Source organism: Nothobranchius furzeri, chromosome 3 (genome assembly GCF_043380555.1).
Source record: "Nothobranchius furzeri strain GRZ-AD chromosome 3, NfurGRZ-RIMD1, whole genome shotgun sequence".
In the NCBI taxonomy this organism is placed as follows: Eukaryota; Metazoa; Chordata; class Actinopteri; order Cyprinodontiformes; family Nothobranchiidae; genus Nothobranchius; species Nothobranchius furzeri.
Genome location: NC_091743.1, coordinates 44,621,876 through 44,642,979, shown reverse-complemented (window position 1 = coordinate 44,642,979; position 21,104 = coordinate 44,621,876). Strand labels below are relative to the sequence as shown.

The window sequence follows — 21,104 nt, the reverse complement described above, 5'->3', positions numbered from 1 at the left end:
TGACGCGAGGCGTGGTTTTCTGTGGTGTTTGTATAAACCCTCTTTTGCATGTCAAATTCTGATTCGTCAGTAAACCAAAATATGACAATTCTAAAAACTATCCCACACAACCTTTTCTTTAGTTCAAGCGTTCTAGAGAAGTTTCGGGCCGGCCATCCGGGCTTCCTCTTCAGCCATAAAGAATCTTGACAAGCTGAATAAAATCTGTTGCAAGTTACACCTGACCGCAGTGGTTTCTTCAGAATAAAAGCTGAACCTCACGACCCCTTCAGGGTCTCAGAGACGCCAGTGATAACCTGTCGTGACCTGGAAGCATTTCAAGACTAGTTTGGTCGGCACCGCTGCTTTTCTACCATCTTTGGTACCAAGGACGGTCCTTGAGGACCTCGACATTCTGGATCTAACGGAGGCTTCCCCTGGGAATGTAGACCGACAGATGGCGTTTCATGTGTGTTATAAATCTCCTACTAAAGTTTAGAGCGAAACATTCACTCCCACTCAGAACTAACTGCTTCCCCGGATCCGCTGGTTCTGAATAACATTCTACACACACACCATTGTTCATTTCACGTCTCACTCCACCTTAGTCCATTAGTACACAGAGTGTTTAAGTTAGTCTTGTTTAAAGTGTGTAGAAATAAATTTCTTAACTATTTTAAACCTGACTCTCTCTCCTTCCTTGGAGTTAATACGAAGTGTCACTTAATCCCTGCAATAAAAAGTTCCGATCTTCTGGTTAAAATGTTCAAAGAGCCATCAGATTGATATTTCATATTTCTATGGAATCTCACATTTTATGGTTCATAAGTAAGATGTAAACAACCTATTCTTTACACTGTCAAGCTGAAGAAAAAGTCCTATCAGGTCTTTTTGGCCTGTGGGACTCCAGAGGCAACTGACGGGTACCGGCAGTCCAAGCGGAACATGGCTGGGGTGGTCGCCAAGGCAAAAACCCGGGCATGGGAGGAGTTCAGTGGGACCATAGAGCAAGACTTCCATATGGCTGCGAGGAGATTCTGGTCCACCTCAGGGGGGGAAAGCAGTTTGCTACCAACAATATCTATAGTGGGGACGGTGTGCTGCTGACCTCTACTCAGGACGTTGTGGATCGGTGGGCAGAATACTTCGAAGACCTCCTCAATCCCACCGACACGTCTTCCAGTGAGGAAGCAGAGTCAGGTTGCTTACTGGCCGGGGGTGCTGAGGTCACTGAGGTGGTTAAAAAGCTCCTCTGTGGCAAGGCTCCAGGGGTGGATGAGATCTGCCCCGAGTTCCTTAAAGCTCTGGATGATGTGTGGCTGTGTTGGCTGACGCGGCTCTGCAATATCGCGTAGACATCGGGGCCTGTCCCACTGGACTGGCAGACCGGGGTGGTGGTCCCCTTATTTAAAAAGGGGGACCGCAGGGTGTGTTCCAACTACAGGGGGATCACACTCCTGAGCCTTCCTGGTAAGGTCTATTCAGGGGTTCTGGAGAGGAGGGTCCATTGGATTATTGAACCTCAGATTCAGGAGGAGCAATGTGGTTTTCGTCCTGGCCGTGGAACACTGGACCAGCTCTACATCCTTAGGGGGATCCTGGAGTGTGCGTGGGAATTTGCCCAATCAGTCTACATGTGTTTTGTGGGTTTGGAGAAGGCGTTTGACCACGTCCCTCAGGGGGCCCTGTGGGGGGTACTCTGGGAGCATGAGATACCAGGCCCTCTGATATGTGCTGTTAGGTCCCTGTATTACCGGTGTCAGAGCTTGGTCCACATTGCCGGCAGAAAGTCTGGCTCATTCCCAGTGAGAGATGGACTCCACGAAGGCTGCCCTTTGTCACTGATTCTGTTCATAACCTTAATGGACAGGATTTCTAGGTGCAGCCAAGGTGTGGAGGGCATCTGTTTTGGTGGCCTGAAGATCAGGTCTCTGCTTTTTGCAGATGATGCGGTCCTGTTGGCTTCATCAGAACGGGATCTTCAGCTTTCGCTGGAGCGGTTCACAGCCAAGTGTGAAGCAGCTGGGATAAGAATCAGCTCCTCTAAATCTGAGACCATGGTCTTGATTCGGTAAAGGGTAGAATGCCTTCTCCGGGTCAGGGATGAGGTCCTGCCCCAAGTGGAGGAGTTTAAGTATCTCGGGGTCTTGTTCACGAGTGAGAGAAAACTGGAGCATGAGATCGATAGACGGATTGGTGCTGCATCTGCAGTGATGCGGGCGTTGCACCGGTCTGTCGTGGTGAAGAGAGAGCTGAGTCAGAAGGTGAAGCTCTCAATTAACCGGTCGATCTACGTTCCTACCCTCAGCTATGGTCATGAGCTTTGGGTAGTGGCCGAAAGAACAAGATCTCGGATACAAGCGGCCAAAATGAGTTTTCTCCGAAGAGTGGCTGGGCTCTCCCTTAGAGATAGGGTGAGAAGCTTGGTCATTCGGGAGGGGCTCGGAGTAGACCCGCTGCTCCTCCACATCGAGAGGAGCCAGTTGAGGTGGCTTGGGGATCTGGTCAGGATGCCTCTTGGACGCCTCCCTGGTGAGGTTTTCCAGGCACGTCCAACCGGGAGGAGACCAACCAACAACTTGGAAGACCCAGGACACTGTGCAGGGACTATGTCTCTCACCTGGCCAGGGAACACCTTGGGATTTCCCCGGAGGAGCTGGCCCAAGTGGCTGGGGAGAGGGAAGTCTGGGCCTCTCGCCTTAGGCTACTGCCCCCGCGACCTGACTTCAGATAAGCGGATGAAAATGGATGGATGGATGAATCTAACTAGTTAACAGTTTAAATGAATTAACTGCAAACAATTATCTTTCAAATTCCCTCACTCTGGAACCAGCTGCCACTTTAAATTAGGCTGTCTCCATCCCTGCCAGTTTTTAAGAGTCGCCTTAACATATTTTTTTTTCATTTAGCATTTTCTGATCATCCAAGTCAATTAAAATTCATAATTTAAACAGAAAACACCTGCAAAGGTGGGAGTCAAGAAATGGGTGGAGACTTATTTCAACCAGACTTCCTCTTAGGAAAATAATAAATGAGGAATTTTTGAACTGACATCTGAGCGGTGAACAGGTCAGCAGATCTTCCATACATGGGGAATCCTGCTGTCACGTCAAGAAGGGTACAGCTGCAGACCCGCAGATTCACACCTTAAGCAGCTAATCTGCAGGACTCGGGGTATGCATTCATCAGGTCTTTCTTGTTGCTGACTGGCTGTGTTATGCTTGGATTTAAACAGCTACCCCTTTAGCTCCTGATCAGCTGCTACATTTTCAACACACCTTGTTGCTGAATTATAGTTATGCATGCATTTTCTTATCGGTAATGGAAACAGCTCCTCCACCTAACTTTTACTTTATGAAACAGGAGCATGCAGGCCACAGAGATGAATTCACAAGGCATTGTTTTATACAAGAGACCACTGCAAACATACTTAAAGTATTAGTGAACTTGGTCTTTAATATAAAATTGTCATGGTTTTAGTGCTTTGCATGACTTATTCTGAATTGGTGCTATAAACAAACTGAATGGAACTAAAAGAACCCCCCAACTGTATAACCATCAGTACAGATCTTTAAAACGGGCAAGACACAGATTATACACTTTTTTGTTCTGTTATATTTACATGATCATTAAAAAAAGTTTACCAACAATAAACAGATGCTCTCTTTGTGAGAAATGTAAAACACTAAGTCAGTCTGAGTCACCATTCACAGAGAAATCAGAAATATGTACTCATACAAAAGATTGACACTTTTTGTAAAAATACTGACTCTGTCAACGCAGCTGCCCAGGTTTTTGCTCTTGTGGCTTATTGGGTGCTGTTTTATACCAGCTAATCCTACAACTACAACCATTTCCCCACCGATTTGAACATGCAGCACCAAACTACCTAATACCAGACACAGATTCCTAAATACGAACACATTTATTGGAAAGTTCACTCTAACGCTTCTGTTGGATGTGGAAATAAAGGGTCGCAGTTGCTGTCAGAAGAGACACTCAGTTCTTCACACCACTTCACAAACGCCCTGTGTAGGATGTCATATGATGTGTTGTTAAAAATTTCTGCAAGAAATAGAATACAGGCACGACATTAGTCAGTTGTACTTTTAGACTTTTATTTGGCTTTTTGAATGATTTTTGCAGTCCTTGATTCTTACCTGCTTGTCCCAAACCAACCGGTAGGGGCATTCTGACTAAACCGCCAGAATGTTTCAGTCTGTCCTGCAGCGATTTCTCTATCAGCTCCATTGTGAACTCTTCGTGCCAGACGGGGAGCTCCAGGCCCACCATGCAGCTGATGATCCTTTGCTTCTCTTCCTCCGTCAATAGGCCAATCTCTTGGGACACGTAAACCATGTAAGACATATCGATGTTCACTGCCTCGCCATGCAGCAAAGATGGGAGAACTTTCTGTATTGTACAAAGACAAATGAAATCATGTCAGACTTTACCTAAACAAGCCAGGGGATTGTATGAGAACAGATTAAGCTATACATTCTTTGCATGTGCCTAACAAAGGCAGTGAAAAAAGGAATTCCCTCTGAACCGAAATAAGATGCCAACAAAATAAGTGTTAGGATTACCTTTCCCACTCCACGTCACCCTACCCCAACATTTGTGTATTCGCATTGAAGGTAATTGTTCTAATTCTTTTGACGTAAAGGGGGGAGATGAAGAGGTGCACTGAAGACAAAGGAGTAAGAACTCACAGTAATTTCTTCCTACGATTTATTCCATGTTTTATGTTTGGTATTACTGTTTTTCCTCCTCAACAACCGTAAAAGCAGAGAGAAAAAGGCTAATTAGTTGTGTGTGGGTTTAAAATCATTGTAATGTCCAACTTGGTGAACTTAGGGCGACACTAAGGAATGGGTTTAAGCAGAAAGCCTTGTTTAAACAAAACCCAGTCTGTGGTGCTTTCAGCGATTGTGTATCAGTGTAATTCCTGGACCACATTGTGTTTCGGAGTGTGGAAGCCAACCAACTGCTGCTTTGCCTCTATGCAACCCATTAAGGGAAGAAGTGTCAGTCAGTGTGGTTACATGCACACTGACCAAAGAAGAAGATGATGATCTTTTATATGGCGCCTCTCAAGATAAAAAATCACGAGGAGCTTCACATTAACAAAAAAAAATGTAAGTATAAAAAGATTTCAAAAATGATTACAAACAGGACCACAGCAGCAGATGATCGGTCACCTTTGGTCTTTAGCCTGGTGCTGCACAATCAGTAGGCTTTGATCACTGGACCTCAGGGACATGATGGGGGTGTAGGGACTAAGAAGATCACCAATGTAAGATGGTGCTTGTCCATGTAAGGCCCTATAGACCAGAACCAGGATCTTGAAATGAACCCTGAAGTTGACTGGCAGCCAATGAAGCTGGAGGAGAAGCGGGGTGATGTGGGTGTGTTTGGAGGACTTGGTCAGAAGCCGAGCACAGGCATTCTGAACCACCTGTAGACGGTTCAGGGAGGTTCTGCTCAGACACGTGAAAAGAGAGTTACAGTAGTCTAAGCGTGAGGAGATGAAGGTGTGGAGAACTGTCTCAAGTTCAGAGCGGGACAGAATGGGACTCAGCTTAGCAACGTTCCTGAGATGGAAGAAGGAAGAGCGAACAAGAGAACTGACATGAGAATCCAGGGTGAGACCTGGGTCAAAGGTCACGCCAAGATTCCTGACAGAGGGTTTGATTTGAGAAGCAAGCTGACCAAGAGAGTCTCTGACTTTGGGAACCAGCTTGTCTGGGGCACAGATGAGGATCTCAGTCTTATCTTCATTTAGCTGTAGAAAGCTCCCAGCCACCAACACCTAAGTCGATCCAGGTTGATCTTATTGTAATAAGCTGGGAGTCTTTATCTTAGTTTACATGCACATTAATAGCATTAGAAAAACTAGCCTTTCAAATAAAGCTTGTTCCACTCCGATACAGTAGGTGGTGACATGTGCCTTTTCATGTCAGCATTCTTCCGGTTCGCTTATAGCAACACAAACAGTAAACAGAGGCTGGTGGGAGTGAAGCAGATGGAATTGAAGCAGGATACGCACAATGGCTGTAGGAATGTACAAGAATGATGCAGCACAGCTAATTTGGTACGTACTGTCCTGTTTTATGGTGTTAGGTGTGTTGCTTTGTGACGATGGTCTTGTCAGAAGACTGCTTCTGTGGTGTTGTCACTTCCAGAATGCAAGCATCCTTCTGGTTTAGTTTGGTTAACCAGTTTACATGCAGAATGTAATCAGATTACTGCCGCATTATCTGGGTGCTTCAGCTCGATTAGAACCAGTCCGCCTTCAGCCAGACTAACGTATTTATATGATAAATGATAAATAAATGACCCGCACTTGTATAGTGCCTCTCAGAGTAAGGACTCCAAAGCGCTTTACACTACAGTGTTTCATTCATCCATTCACACACATATGCAAAAAAAAAAAAAAAAAAAAAAAAAAGACGCAAATCTTTTTAAGGCAATACTTCAGTTTTCTGATGTGCATGTGAACACACTGAGTGCTGGAATGGCTGTAATATGATTGGATGAGCAAACTTTGTGGATTGAGGATGTGACATGTGATAGGTGACGTATAACCACCCAAAGGATTTATAATTAAAGATGTCAGACAAATTGTTCGCATAGTCCTCTAAATTAACAATGCTGAGGTACACACCTTGTTTTGTTGTGGCTTCAACGGTGAATGGCCTATATGCATTCAGCTCCTTCTAGGGTTCTACAACCCTCCAAGGTGCTTCACAAAAAATCCAGTTGTTTACCCACACACACACACACACACACACACACACACACACACACACACACACACACACACACACACACACACACACACAAGCTGTTGGTGATAGGCTACAATGTAGCCACAGCTGCCCTGGGGCAAATTGACAGAAGCAAGGCTGGTGCCACCAGTCCCCCAACCACCACCAGCAGGCAAAGAGGGTTGAAAATGTAAGACAATGAGCAGCGATAGCCATTACAAGAACATACCATTTCTAATGCAGGACTTAAAAGGTGTCCAAAGTCCACAAGCCTGTTCAAGTCATCCTCCCAAAGGTTTGGGGCTAGCTCCTCTAGCATGGTTGTGATCGCCATGTGAGTAGCCTGAGAGGCTGCCTTCTTGCTGCTGTGCCCATACACTGTATTGTCAGCCTGGAATTTAGTATCTAACAACATACAACCATGTTCCTCAAGAAGCTCAAAAAGTCCTTTGTGCTTCATCAAAGCCATCTGCAAATAATAAGAAACAGACAAAATATTAATAAGCTGAAAAAATACATAAAGGATTTTACTTGGTTATCAGACATAAATAGACAATGACTTATCATACCTTTAACATCTCTGCCAGCCCATTTGAAATGTGTCGTCTTGGAACACTTTGTAAGAAAGACAAATCAAGGAAAGCAGCAGCCGGTGGAATATAAGCTCCCAGCTTATTCTTGCAGTTTGCAAAGTTAACCCCTGTTTTTGCCCCTACGCTGGCATCAACGTAGGAAAGGAGTGTAGTGGGGACCCTGATGTAAGGAGTGCGCCTCCTGTAGAGGGATGCTGCCAAGCCCACTATGTCTAGACACACTCCTCCCCCAATGGCAATAATAGGCTCAGTGCGGCGATCAAGGGCAAAGTCATTGACCTCATCTAGTATCTTCAAGGCAGTTTCCATGGATTTGTTCTCCTCTGTGGTTGGAAGTGCCAAAATCTTGTAGACCACATCATTTGCCTCTAAATATTCAGTCACCTTGGAGCCATAGATTTTAAAGACCTCCTGGTCAATGACCACAAATCGCCTTGTAGGTTTGTTTGATTTTTTAATGTCCTCCAGTTGCTGAGGGTCGGTGATATGACCCAACAGAAGGGTATCATTGCTTGGGTCGAGAAGGCCATGAGTCTCAGTTACCTTGTAAGTAAAAGTGATGGGGGTGACCACGGTCCAAGAGGTTCCTTTCTTTGTGATGCTTTCATAACTGTTACAGAAGACACAAAAATGTTTTTTCATTACAACTTCAGAGATGACATTTCCAAAAAAACACCATTAAATTAAGCAAAAGCCCCATCCAAATCCAGGGCTATAGTACTCAGCCCCAAAGGGTGGACTGCCAGCTTTGGATTGGGGGAGAGGTACCACAGCTGGACAGGTTTAAGTGTCTTTGTCAGGAGTTGGTGTGTGAGTTTTGTGTGGGTTTTCTGCTTTCACCTTCAGGCAGCCACAGGAGGGCACTAGAGAGACGCTCATCACAGCTCCCTCTAGAAGCCGCTGTGGCAGGTGTGTTTCAACACACCTCCATTTTACCGACTACAACCAGGAGGATAAAAGAAGAGAAGAAGAAGAATCCACTGCCAGATTTTTGGCGCGAGTCTAGGAGAGAAACAGCGGACGGTTTACGGGGGTCAAGAGCAGAAAAAAGACGAATGGAAAGGATAGAAATCTTGGTTACATCCTGATGAAAAGAAGACAAGGGATCCGGTTGGATGGAATGGCGAAAAAGAAAGCAGTAAAGTCAAGGGCAGGTAGTCACGGCCGTGTGGTGAATGAGAAAGAATGGGGAGAACTGGGAGAGTGTGAAAGCGAGGATAGTTGCGTGGAGATGAGTTTTGTTCAGGATTCGGGGAAAGGGACAAGACAAAATGATTCTGACACACAAGAAATAAGGAGACAGAGTCGGGTTGACGTTTCTGGGAGCCCTAGAGAGGTAGAAGACTGTGAGTTAAAGATCATTCTGAAGTTCAATGAGGGAGTTGGGGTGGCAAAGGTGAGTCCAGTCAAGCTGACTTCCATTTTGAATAACCTTGTTTGGGACATTAAACTGGCTAAAGTGCTGAGGGACGGAAATCTGCTAATCGTTTGTAGAACTGAGGATCAGAGAGACAAAGCTAGTAAGATGAATGAAGTGGGAAAACAAAGTTGTTAGTGTGAGCAAAGTGGGAATGGGTGAGCAAGGACCAAAAGGGGTTATATGGGGAATTCCTGTGGATGTAACTATTGAGGAAATAAAAGCCAATCTAAAAGGAGGAAATGTGAAGAATGCAAGGAGATTCACGGAGTTCAGAGATGGGCAGAAGAAGGACAAAGACTCTGTATTAATTGAGTTCCAAGAACATGTTCTTCCTTGTAGAGTCTTTCTGTGTTGCATGTCTTATACGGTACCGGAGTACATACCACAACCGCTCAGATGCTGCAAATATCAGAGATTTGGACACACGGCGACTGTGTGTAGAGGAAAGGAAAGATGTCCCAGATGTGGGGAAGAGCACAAATCTGAGGTGTACACAAATAAATCGCAACCAAGGTGTTGTAATTGTGGGAGAAGTCACAGTGCTGGGTGTCAGGTGATGACGAGAGAGATGGAGGTTCAGCAAACTAGAGTTCCAAACAAAATCTCGTATGCTGAAGCTTTGAAAAGGGTGGGGGAGGTACCAGAGAGAATAAATATGAATAGAGTTCAATTTGTGCCAAAAACAGTGGAGAATGAGGGAAAACTATGGATCGATTTTAAGAAACTGGTGACCTTTATTGCGGGGGTGATAAATGCTAATATGGAATCAAAATCAAAAACCAAAAGAATTCAAATTATAGTGAAAGCAGCGATTAATCATCTGGATATTAAGGAGTTGTCATGGGAGGAGATCAGGACCAGTTTGTGTGCTCATTCAAGACAAGAAGTACCAGGATAATAAATGGTAAGGATACTACAATGGAATGCGAGGAGCCTGTTAGCGAATGGACAAGAGTTTAAAAGTTATATAGATGACTTAGTAGATAAACCAGATGTTTTTTGTGTTCAAGAAACTTGGTTGCATAAGAAGTTAGATTTTAAATCATTTCCGTATACAATAGTTAGACGAGATAGAGAAGAAGGTGTTGGAGGGGGTTGTGCGACCTTTATTAATCATAAAATTAATTATTGACTAATTAAAATTGGGCAGGAAGACGAATATATAGGAATAGACATTTATGCGGATAATGAAACAATATATGTGGTTAATTATTAAAATCCGTGCAAAGTTTTAGATGTTGGTAAACTCAAACTGGTTATTCAGGATGCATCTAATCATTTGATATTATGTGGAGACTTTAATTTGCATAGTAAAGTATGGGGAGGTTCTTAGGAAGATAAAAATGGGGAAATAATTGAAGATTTAATGGATGATAGTAATTTGGTCTATTTAAATGATGGGAGAGGAACGAGATTAAATATACACACAGGCAAAACCTCCGCTATAGACTTAACGTTGGTATCGAATGAATTGGCGGGAAAGTGTACCTGGGATGTTAAAGAAAATAATTTTGGGAGTAAGACGAAGACCATTATTTAATCTTTACAGAAATTTTTGGAGGTGAAGAAGAAAGGTTGGAAAAGCGGGAAGGCAGATGGTTATTTAATACTGCATGTTGGATTAAATTTGGAGAAACATGTGACAAAGACTGAAAGTTTGAATATGAAGGGAGATTTAGAATTGGCGGCAAAAACTTTTAGGAAATTACTTGAAGCGGCTGAGGTGTCTATACCAAAGAGTAAAGGAACCATGAAAAAGAAAAATGTACCATGGTGGAACGAAAACTGTGACAACGTAATTAAAGAGAAAATTAAAGTTTGAAGTTGTTGAAAAAGACGCATCAGTTTGAAAATCTAGGTGGAAGCAAGAACAGTGATTAAAGGTGCAAAAAGAGAAAATTGGGTTAGATTCTGTGATAAAATTGGGAGGACAACATTAATAAGTGAAGTTTGGGGAATGATAAGAAAGATGACAGGCGTCTATAATGGGTTTAGATATCCTGTACTTAATGTAGGTGACAATATTGCTGTTGAAAATACACATAAGGCAGAAATGTTAGTAAAAGCATATGTGGGAATACATAGTAATAAAAATTTATCAGACGTTAGACATAACAGAACAGAGGAAACTAAACTGAAGTATATGGTGGGAGAAGGGGACGTACAAAGATCATCTGCAACGGATGCACCATTTTCATTGCTCGAATTAGACAAGGTACTGAGGTCGAGTGAAGTATCGGCGTCAGGAAAAGACAATATCAACTGTGTAATGCTTAAACATTTAGGGGATAAGATGAAAGCTAAACTGTTTGAATTGTTCAATAAAGTCTGGGATGAAGGTAAGTTGCCGAGAAATTGGAAAGAGGCGTCAATAATACCAATACTTAAACCAGGAAAAAAAACCAAGTAACCCAGAAAATTACAGACCTATAGCATTGACATCGCATTTAGGGAAGATAATGGAGAGATTAATTATGGAGAAATTAAATTATTATCTAGAAAGTAAGAAATTGTTGACTAAGTGTCAAAATGGATTCAGGAAAGGTAGAGGATCAATGGATCCTGTAGTGAGTATGGAAAATGAAATTACTAGAGCACAAGAAAAATAAAGAGAGTCTAATAGTTGTTTTTTTTAGATATTGAGAAAGCTCATGATACAGTATGGTGTGGAAGGAGGGATTACTGATTAAATTAAGAGGATTGGGAATTGTAGGTAAATCATATAATTGGATAAAGGATTTCTTATTTTAATAGATTAATTCAAGTGAAAATAGAGCATAGCACTTCGAATAGTTATACGGTTGACAATGGTACACCTCAAGGTAGTGTAATTAGTCCAGTGTTGTTTTCTATTATGATTAATGATGTGTTTGATGATTTAGGATTAGATATTGGTAAAGCTTTGTTTGCGGATGATGGTGTTATGTGGAAAAGGGGACTGTGATGGCCACATCCATGTCAACAAAACAGTGAACGTTAGCACACTCATGCACTTTCATGATTTCAGTTTGTACGTTTATATTTCTTTGGATTTATTGTTTAGACGGCTTAAATGCATTAGTTCTGATTGTAAGCTTGCACATTTAGTTAACTGCTGTACTCCTGTCATTTGTTCTATTTAAGTTAATTTATGTTTTCTTTTACCGGTGCTGAGAGGTTCTCCACTTCCTGCTTCCTGGGATGGGACAAGCAAACAGTGTTGAAGGTGTGCTGTCAGCTAAATACAGGAGGAGCTGATGGGGCCAAACCAATAGCTCCAGGAAGAGGGGACTGAAGGAATTCCTTTAGTTTATTATTTTGTTATTTGTTAATTAATTTAAGTTTGAAGTTAAATAGTTAGCGGAAGCGGGTTCAGACAATGGATGGATGGATGGATGGATGGATGGATGGATTTCTTTCAATATTTACAGACGACTCAAAAGACAGGAAATGAGAGCACAGGTTTCTCTTTTTGTATTCCAGTTTTAGAAAAGTGTATACATTTCAGAACTTCTAATAGTTAGCAATCTCATTTAGCTTACTTTGGATAGAACAAAATAGAATAAAAAAGTGTAGTATATTTACAGATTCACTTTTGGCTCTAATGACAATTAAGTCATTGTCAACTGATAGTAGACCAAATATTTTAGAAATAGTTGAATGTTTATTAAGATTGAATAAATTAGAAATAGAAATTAGATTTATGTGGGTTCCAGCACACAGATGGGTTGAGGGAAAGGAAAACTCTAACAACCATCTGTGTTGATTCAAATCTAAATCCTTGAGTCCTTGACACCATTGCACCCTAAAAGATCAAACTTATCTCAGGCAAACAAAAAGCTCCATCGAGGTACACTAAATTTGTTACAAATCACAAAAGAGAAAGCAGGAAAGCTGAAAGCAAATGGAGAAAAGTTACCTACCAGGTCACTTTGAGACCATCAGAATGCAGCTGTACACTTACAACTCTAAATTGTGAAAAACTTTTTTCTCTAAAGTTATTAGTGCTAATAACAATTCCTGTTTTGTATTTGCCACTGAGGGGCTAACTAACCTCCCAGCACCATTAGCACCTTATTTCATTTCCCAAACTAAGTGTAATGAGTTTGCATCCTTTTTCAATGAGAAAATCATAAATAAATATCAGACTGGCCATTCATTCCTCCATGTCAACCACTGCAACCAGACCGCTACTACAGCCACACAAGAAAATCTGGATAGAATGCCAGTTTTCAGTGCGATTAATGCTAAAACACTGGAGGACATAGTTAAAATCTTTAACTCATCTACTTGTTTCCTGGAACCCTGCCAGCTAACTTCTTTAAAATGTTTGAGCTACTTGTTAATTGTTCCTTAAAGTCAGTTATTTTTTTTCCCTAAATCACTGAAAACTGCTGCTGTGAAGCCTCTGCTAAAGAAAAGGAAATGAGATCCCTTAGTGATAAGTAACTACATACCAATCTCTATCCATGCTTTCGTTCTTTTTTAAACACAAAAACAGAAAACAAAGGAAAACAACAAACAAAAACAGAAAGCAAAGAACAACCCAAAAAAAGAACCAGAAACCCAGAAAGACAAGAACCAAAACCAGTGATAACCCTACCATACATCAGAGGCATAACGGAAAAAATAAGAGCAACAATGAAAAAACACAACATAAACACACCAACAAAGCCATACACAACAGTTAGAAACAGATTAGTACACCCAAAAGACAAAATATCAGCTGGACAAAAATGTGGAGTCATCTACGAAATCCCATGCAAAATATGCAATAAAACATACATAGGAGAAACCGGATGCCAACTCAATACACGGACAATAGAACACAGAAAGGAGTGCGAGAAAGAGGCAAATCGTAAACACACAAGAACAGCAAAAGAAGAAGCAGAAAGTACAATAAAAAAGTCAGCCGTAACAGATCATTGCTTAAGAGAAAACCATATAATGGACTGGGACAGCACACGGATCATAACCACTGAACAACAAAAATACAAAAGATGGATCAAGGAAGCAATCGAGATAAGGAGACGTGGATGTGGGACCATGAACAGGGACGACGGAGTTTACACGCTGGACCACGCATGGGACTGCATCGTCGGAGAGGGGAGAGCGGGCAGTAGAGGGCGACAACGTCCTCTGCTGCCCGCAGATAAACGGAGAAGGAAGTGACGCGCCACCATCAGCGTCAGCCTGAAGAAGCCGGCAGCTGTCGGCGAAACCGTAGCTACAAACAGGTAAACAAAACTGTTTCTGTGTTTAAAAAAGAACGAAAGCATGGATTTACAAAGACACAGCAAGAACACACCTAAGATACCAAGAACACACCTAAGATACCAATCTCTAATCTCCATTTCGATGCAAAATTATTGAAAATGTAGTTATGATCCAGCTGGCCGAGCTGCACTGGTCCAAGTTACTCTGAGCAGTGCTCCTGGTAAAATACCTCTAGTGACTGTGGTCCCCTACAGTGGCAACCCCAAGGGATGGCCAGGGCCACTCATAGAAAATAACTGGCCTCCCCACTGGCCACACCAGAGAAGACCAGCGCTATTTAATGTTCACACAAAATATTAATTCATAATGAGTAAGACATAAATGTGAAACCCAATAAAAATATTAAATATTCAGTAAATAATCAGAATAACAAAAATGCACATTTGTCTTTGCTGCTCACAATTTTCAAAACAGAAGTTTAAATCTCTCATTTGTGTGGTTTTGTGAAGACAGCAACAGCTGAATTAAACAGTTTTAAACGTTTACAATAAATTTTGAAATAAAATTCCAAATAGCTGTCTAAAATATCCTTTTCTGAAAATTTCATTTTCTTCATATTTGAGGTAAGTGTGTTGGATGCATAAAGTTTTATACTGAAAAAGAATAAAGGAACACGCAGTACATCGCCTCAAGCTAAATTCTCACTATCTGGTGTGCCACCACCAACATTTTCTCTGACCCCATTTGGCCACCCCTCGGAAAGTTTTCTGAGGGCACCACTCGTCCCCTAGACTCACTCTGTCAGCAGTGAAATGTCCTCCAGTTAAACAAAGACAAGACTGAAGTCTTAAGATGGAGGTTATTATAAAAATCTTCTTCCAGCTCTTGGAGAGTGCAGACGCTTTTTTCCTGCTCTCCTCCCGGTCTTATCCCCAAGGCTCTTTGTCTTTGGGTTCTGCATTTTTTCTGTAAACTGGAAATTATTAAAAATGGACCTGGTCAACTGGTCTCAACGTGACTGACAAGATTTTTTCAACGATGAGAATGGGAGAAGGGGCTCCCGGTTGACCCTCTGGGATAGAGCCGGCCGGGCATGTCATGGACTCCTGGAAACAGTGGAACCTGATCTGCCTCTCCCAGCTGTCTGTAGAGGATTCTGAAGACGTCTGGATATTCATTGTGTTGGTGTCAGGTTTCCTGCTTTTTGGCCTGAGTGGTTTTCTGGCTTACCGGAAAATTAATGAGCTGTCGAGGAATATTGGCTCAGTCCCGGAGCTCAGGGATGGATTACAGCGCTGTGAACGCACAGATGCATATAATTGTCGAGATGAGTCGTAAGCTTGGAACTTTGGCTGTGATTCTGACTCTGGCACAGAAGGTGGATTCGATCAAGGAGCGAGTTGATGGGTCAGCACGGATTGAGATTGATTAACTACGCCATTATTGGATTGAGAAGGGTTGAGGACCAACGGAACTTTAAGACAGAGAGGAAATTATCTCTGTCTGGCCCCAAAGCAAGTTCTTATCTGAATCTAGTGCCCTTGAGCCTGTGAGGCTGAAGCGATAACTCCCCCTCAGAAAAAATGTGGAATGCTGCCGTCGCCATGGCAACTCTGTCTCCCTATCCCAGCCTGGGCGGGACTGCGACCGCTGAAGGCCGTTGAATTGCTCCAAGAGTCACTGTGCTCTCTAAACCCAACGACCTCCCTCCCCTGTCCAAACGGAGGACGAGCGCTGCTAATCGTGGCTGCAACTAGATCAGCATTTTATCATCTGCATCACATAGGAAGTCTCAAAGGTCTCATGTCCAGACAGGACCCAGACAAACTCATTCATGTGTTCATCTCCTGCAGGCTGGACAATTGCAAAGGTCTTTAAATGATAATGATAAATGAACCGCACTTGTATAGCAACTCTCAGAGTAAGGACTCCAAAGTGCTTTACACTACAATGTATCATTCATCCATTCACACACACATTCACACACTGATGGTGATGAGCTATGATGTAGCCACAGCTGCTCTGGGGTGTGCTGACAGAGGCAATCTTTAGTCTGATCTTCCCAAAAAAAAAGCTGTGATGCAACTGCAGCTTATTCAGAATGCTGCTGCTAGAGTTTCAACAAGAACCAAGAGAACCGAGCACATCACTGCTGTTCTTACATCACTACACTGGTTACCAGTAAACTACTGAATTTATTTCTAAGTACTTCTACTAGTTTCTAAATCTCTCCATGGCATGGGGCCAGAACACGTCAGATCTCCTTCCTGTATATACGGTCCAGGTATGTCATGGTCTAAATTTATTTGTGTGTTTAATTGTGCTGTCACGTTGATTTTATTGTTAGAAAGCACATCGAATTGCCTCAATGTATGAAATGTGCTACACAAGTAAAGCTGCCTTGCCTAGGCTGATCTTGGAACACCTTGAAATCCCTCAGGAAGATCAGTTGGTGGGAAGACAAGAGGGTTTGGGCTTCCTTGCTAGGGCAGCTGACCCCAACACCTAGACCCAGATAAGGAGTTGAGGGTAAAGTACGAAGATATTGGAAAAAAGAGTGCAAATAATGAATGCACATTATGTTACACAACACTATAAAACATTCTTTGGACATGACATTTAACCCTCTGGAGGCAGGCTTTGCAGATTTGCAACAGTTAAAACCTACCTACCTGGTTACTCCACATTCATATTTCATGAGCATTTTTTAACTCCGAAGTACCCCTGAAGGACTTAGTTGTTCGTCCTTTTATCAAAACTTGTTTTGAGCCTGAGAGGGTTAAGCACACTGATTAAAATTCAGAATCACTCACATTCAACTATTTTCCTAAAGTTTTAGGATACATTTTGGCCATGGCCGTTTGGGAACAGTTGTAATCAAAGTCCAATGTTTGTTTATTTTTCATTTCATTAGGAGCATTAAAAGATCCTTATGAGTGTATGTTTATAGGCTTTTATCCAATGAGGATGCAGTGTACAATGCAGTCGATTGACCTAACATGCACGTTTTTGGAATGTTACAAACCTGATGGATTTTTTTTAGAATGGTTTAACATGGTTAAATGGTTTAATTCAATGCGATCGATACGATTTTTTCAACAATGAGAACAGAGCAGGGGGCTCCCACATATAAGCAGGGGACATACCCGGTGGGATATATGCTGGATTCCTGGAAGGAGTGGAAGATCATATGCCTCTGCCAGCTGTCCATTGAGGACATTGAAGACGTCTGGATATTTGGCCTGATGATCACTGGATTTCTCTTGAATGGAGTAGGAGGATATCTGGTTTTCTGGAAATTTGGGAAGACGGGAGCGATTGGAGGGCGACCCGCACCCACGGAGCTGCGATACGGATATTAGTGCGCAAAATGGATGTCATCTCGGAGAGAGTCACCGGACGGTATGGACAGGTTTAAAAACCCAAAATTGGCTTCACTGAAGGACTGGAATGATCAGTTTAAAGACTGAAGGCAGAGAGGAAAATTATCTCAGCCTGGCCCAAACAAATTCTTGTTATCTGAATCTGACACCCTGGTAGCCTTGAGCTGCAAGCAACTAAAAAACCCCACGAAGGAATGCAGACAGATGCTGTGAAAACCTGAACTTCAGCTTTCAGATTGGGGACTTCAGCCAGGAGAGGTCATCAACTGTAGGAGTCAATGTGCTCTTTGCTTCTCCCAAGATCTCCCTCCTACCTGTGACTGTAGATGAGCGCCGTAGATGGCTGCTCTTGCTGGGGAAAACAGCGAGAGCAGCCATCCCTCTGGGATTAATAAAGTATTGATTGATTGATTGCAGTGGCGGCTGGTGAAAAATATTTTTGGTGGGGCTGTGCTATTTTTCTTTTTTAACAAACTTGTCCTTTCTGAGCTTTGTGCACAACTTCACTATTTCCTGAATTAAGCACAGCTCTTTTATTTCCTGTCTTACATTATTGGACAAAGGGATTAATCCACGTGTGTCTGACTATTGGCACGCTGCCTTGCGGACCAAGGTTGAAAAATACTGCATTAAATTGCACATAAAATAACATGACCATAAATGGTCCACATCCACATTACTGTTTGTGAAACTAACATACTGGCGAATTTCATCACAATAATATTAAATAAACAAGTATGTAGCTGATCTTTTACATGCTGTTGGTGAAGCTCTGGATGACCCCTGCCAGATGTAGACAGAGTCAAAGTTCCTCTTCTGCAGCTGGTTGAACAGCATGTCCACATGTGGCTTGATCTTGTGACACAATGCCAGCAGAAAGCCGAAATCTTCTTCCACCAGCATTCTCACAAAGCCTCCTGCCTCTCTCTCAGTGATTGGATCAAAGTCATCCGAGTCTCTGATCATCTGGAAAAATCTGAGGAGGTCATCCTTGTGCTCATACACTGTGTTGACATCTCTCTCTTGGACAAAATGTGCCGGTTCTGATCCACTTCTTCCTTGTGTTTCTTCACTGCAAGCCTGTGCCCCTCATCTCTAGCTGCATGGCAATGTTAGCTCTGCCTAGCATAGCTAGCTTCACCGTGTTGTTGTCCATGTGCGCCCGGGATAACTCATGTTTCTTCACCTTCTCAGAAAAATGTTTCATGTCTGTAACTCCTGACTTAATCCATGCCTTATCTGTCCCAGCCGTTTTGAATAACAAACACGGAAAGCAAAATAACGCATGAGCGTGATTGCATCCAGCTAGCCAAGCCTTCCTGGTGTACTGGTTTCGGGAGAAGCCTGTGTGTACAGTTTACCTCTCTCCTTGTCCTGCTGCCTTATCTTTACGTCGGGCTGATCTGGTCCAAGCTCTTTGACATTAAGTTTTTCCACCATAGTTCTCCTCTCGAACGGACACTGGAGAAGAGACCGAACGGAATTCAGTGGCTGCTGAGATCCGGTATCCATGCTGGTTGTAGGCTCACTGGCAGCGTCCATGTTACATCTGCGTCACGACCAAAAACGTGCTGGAGTAGTCGAGACTCTGCCGAGTTCTACCGAACACCAACGAAAGCCTTAGGCGGTACCTCTATCGCCCATCATGCTTCTGAAACAACGTCGACGCTGATTGGATACATTCCCATTCCTACCATTTGATTTTCTTGCCAGCAATTGGCTGGCTGCTTCCGTGCTGTTTGGGCGATTGAAACACAGCCTACAGCCTTTCTGTCGCCTCCACCGCTCGGCAGAGAGCTTCTCACCAATATAGATATTTATATATATGATTTGTTTTTGTTACAAATCACACAATTAACTTAGAATATGTGATTATTGTTAATTTTATTTTTTTTTTTTTATAAAAATTAAAAACACTGGGGAAAACTGGGAGGGTGGCACCCTATCGCCCTCTACTGGCCAGCCGCCACTGATTGATTGACTGGAATTAGAATAATAGCATTTGGAAACTTTTATTTAATTCTTAAAAATATTAACAGAGTGGAGCAGGGGACACACACACACACACACACACACACACACACACACACATGCACAAGCAAACTCTAAACTTTTCTTTAGAAGAGTAATTTTACCAAGAGAAAGGGATCATTTTCAGGACAATGCAAAATAAAAGAAATTTTCAAAAAAGTTATTTTGTTTCATTTTGTTGACGAAATGTCAGTTTGCTCCAAAAGAACAAATTTGTAAATGCAAAAATTACCATGAAACTCCTAAAGTTCCCACATTACCCTTGCCCACAGTTCTGAGTACAGAAGATGTCTCTAGGAATGCAATTTCTGATGATAACTGACACACACACACACACACACACACGTGCGCGCGCGCGCACACTTGCAATTAAAGACTCCGCTGGCATGGCATCCCTAAGCAACGGCTTAATTGGATCCTTTCATTCTACATCTGGTGTTCTGTTAGCTTTTAGTCCACTGATGTATAAGAGACAATAATGTCACAGCCATACAGGAAGAGTTATGAAACAATTAAATAAAAGAATAAATGTGTTCAATGTTGTGGAGAAAGTGCACCCACTACTTCTGTCCAAGTGGTTTAACCCAACGAGGAATCTTTATCTGATAAGTGAATTATTTTCTGTCATGGGTGAGGTCTGAAACTTTGGGATCCTATTTCTGGGATGATCTACTTTTCACCACTTCAACAGTCAACTTGATTCCAGTTTTATCTAAAGATTTTTTTATATCACACAATCTAAAGTCAAATAAATGCATTGGAGCTCAATTAGTTTATATTTCAACATATTTCACTTTAGTGCAGTTTTCCTGAAAGTGTCAGTTGTATTTAAAACACCTTTGACATTTTACACCTTTTCTTTTCACAATGGTAAAACTTGCAGAAGCCACTGTTTTGTAACCCCCACCCATTTCTGAATTCTCATGCAACATGGTTGTGTAAACCTCTGTGCGCATGTGCCACACCGTGTTAATGTAAGTCAGACATCCTACATTATTCCTGCAAAATGTAACATTAGGAACCAAATTAAAACTTATCTGTGCACGAAAAACAAAACATGTGCATCCATAACAGAAAACTATTTATGCAACTAATGCAACAGTTCAGGAACCTACATATTTTATTGTGTAATTTCAATTTTTTCATTACTGATTAAGAAACACAAAAATATATTATACTTACATTTTTGCAGCAGAGACACACTCAACTGTGTCATTATTGATCTTTTCCTCCAGTTTGCTCTTCCATGTACCTTTGACCTTTACTAGACTGAACTCAGTTTTCTTTTCTTTGGGATCGCTGTGATGAACTTTTCCCATTTTTTTTCACTGAGCTGTAAGCTGCTGTTATTGGAGAAGTGACTGACAGTCCAGGAGAAGTCTGTCTGCAGAGGCTTTTATACAGATCAGGTTTTAGAGGATGCCACAAAGACAAGGGAGGAGCATTTCCTTTCGTTTCCCGTCACGTGTCTTTGCATGTCTTTTGTGTAATTGTAACATAACACCTTTTTCATAACTTGTTACATATATCTTAATCATTAAAGGAGATTTATTAGTAATTGAGATAAGACTGTTGAAAAGGCGTAATTGCTAAAAGTGTTGGTTTCGTAAAAACACATCATTTAAATTATATAACCAAAATAATGAAAGGAGGATTCAAAGATGTATTTAAACCAACGTTGGAGCTGATGGGTTCAAACGTTGAAATGTCATGCTTTTTTTTAAGCTGCTGT

At 42.1% G+C, this 21,104-nt stretch overlaps 1 protein-coding gene across 1 annotated transcript; it reads right to left on the bottom strand.

The window, feature by feature from the left end:
- Positions 1-3,409: 3,409 nt before the first annotated feature.
- On the bottom strand, positions 3,410-20,742 carry eevs (2-epi-5-epi-valiolone synthase). Its single transcript, XM_015959923.3, has 5 exons — positions 20,555-20,742; positions 7,319-7,952; positions 6,979-7,218; positions 4,140-4,392; positions 3,410-4,044 (listed from the first exon to the last, which is right to left on the bottom strand). Exons 1-5 carry the CDS (start codon positions 20,689-20,691, stop codon positions 3,917-3,919), a joined length of 1,392 nt encoding a protein of 463 aa, XP_015815409.3. The 5' UTR covers positions 20,692-20,742; the 3' UTR covers positions 3,410-3,916.
- Between the last annotated feature and the right edge of the window lie 362 nt (positions 20,743-21,104).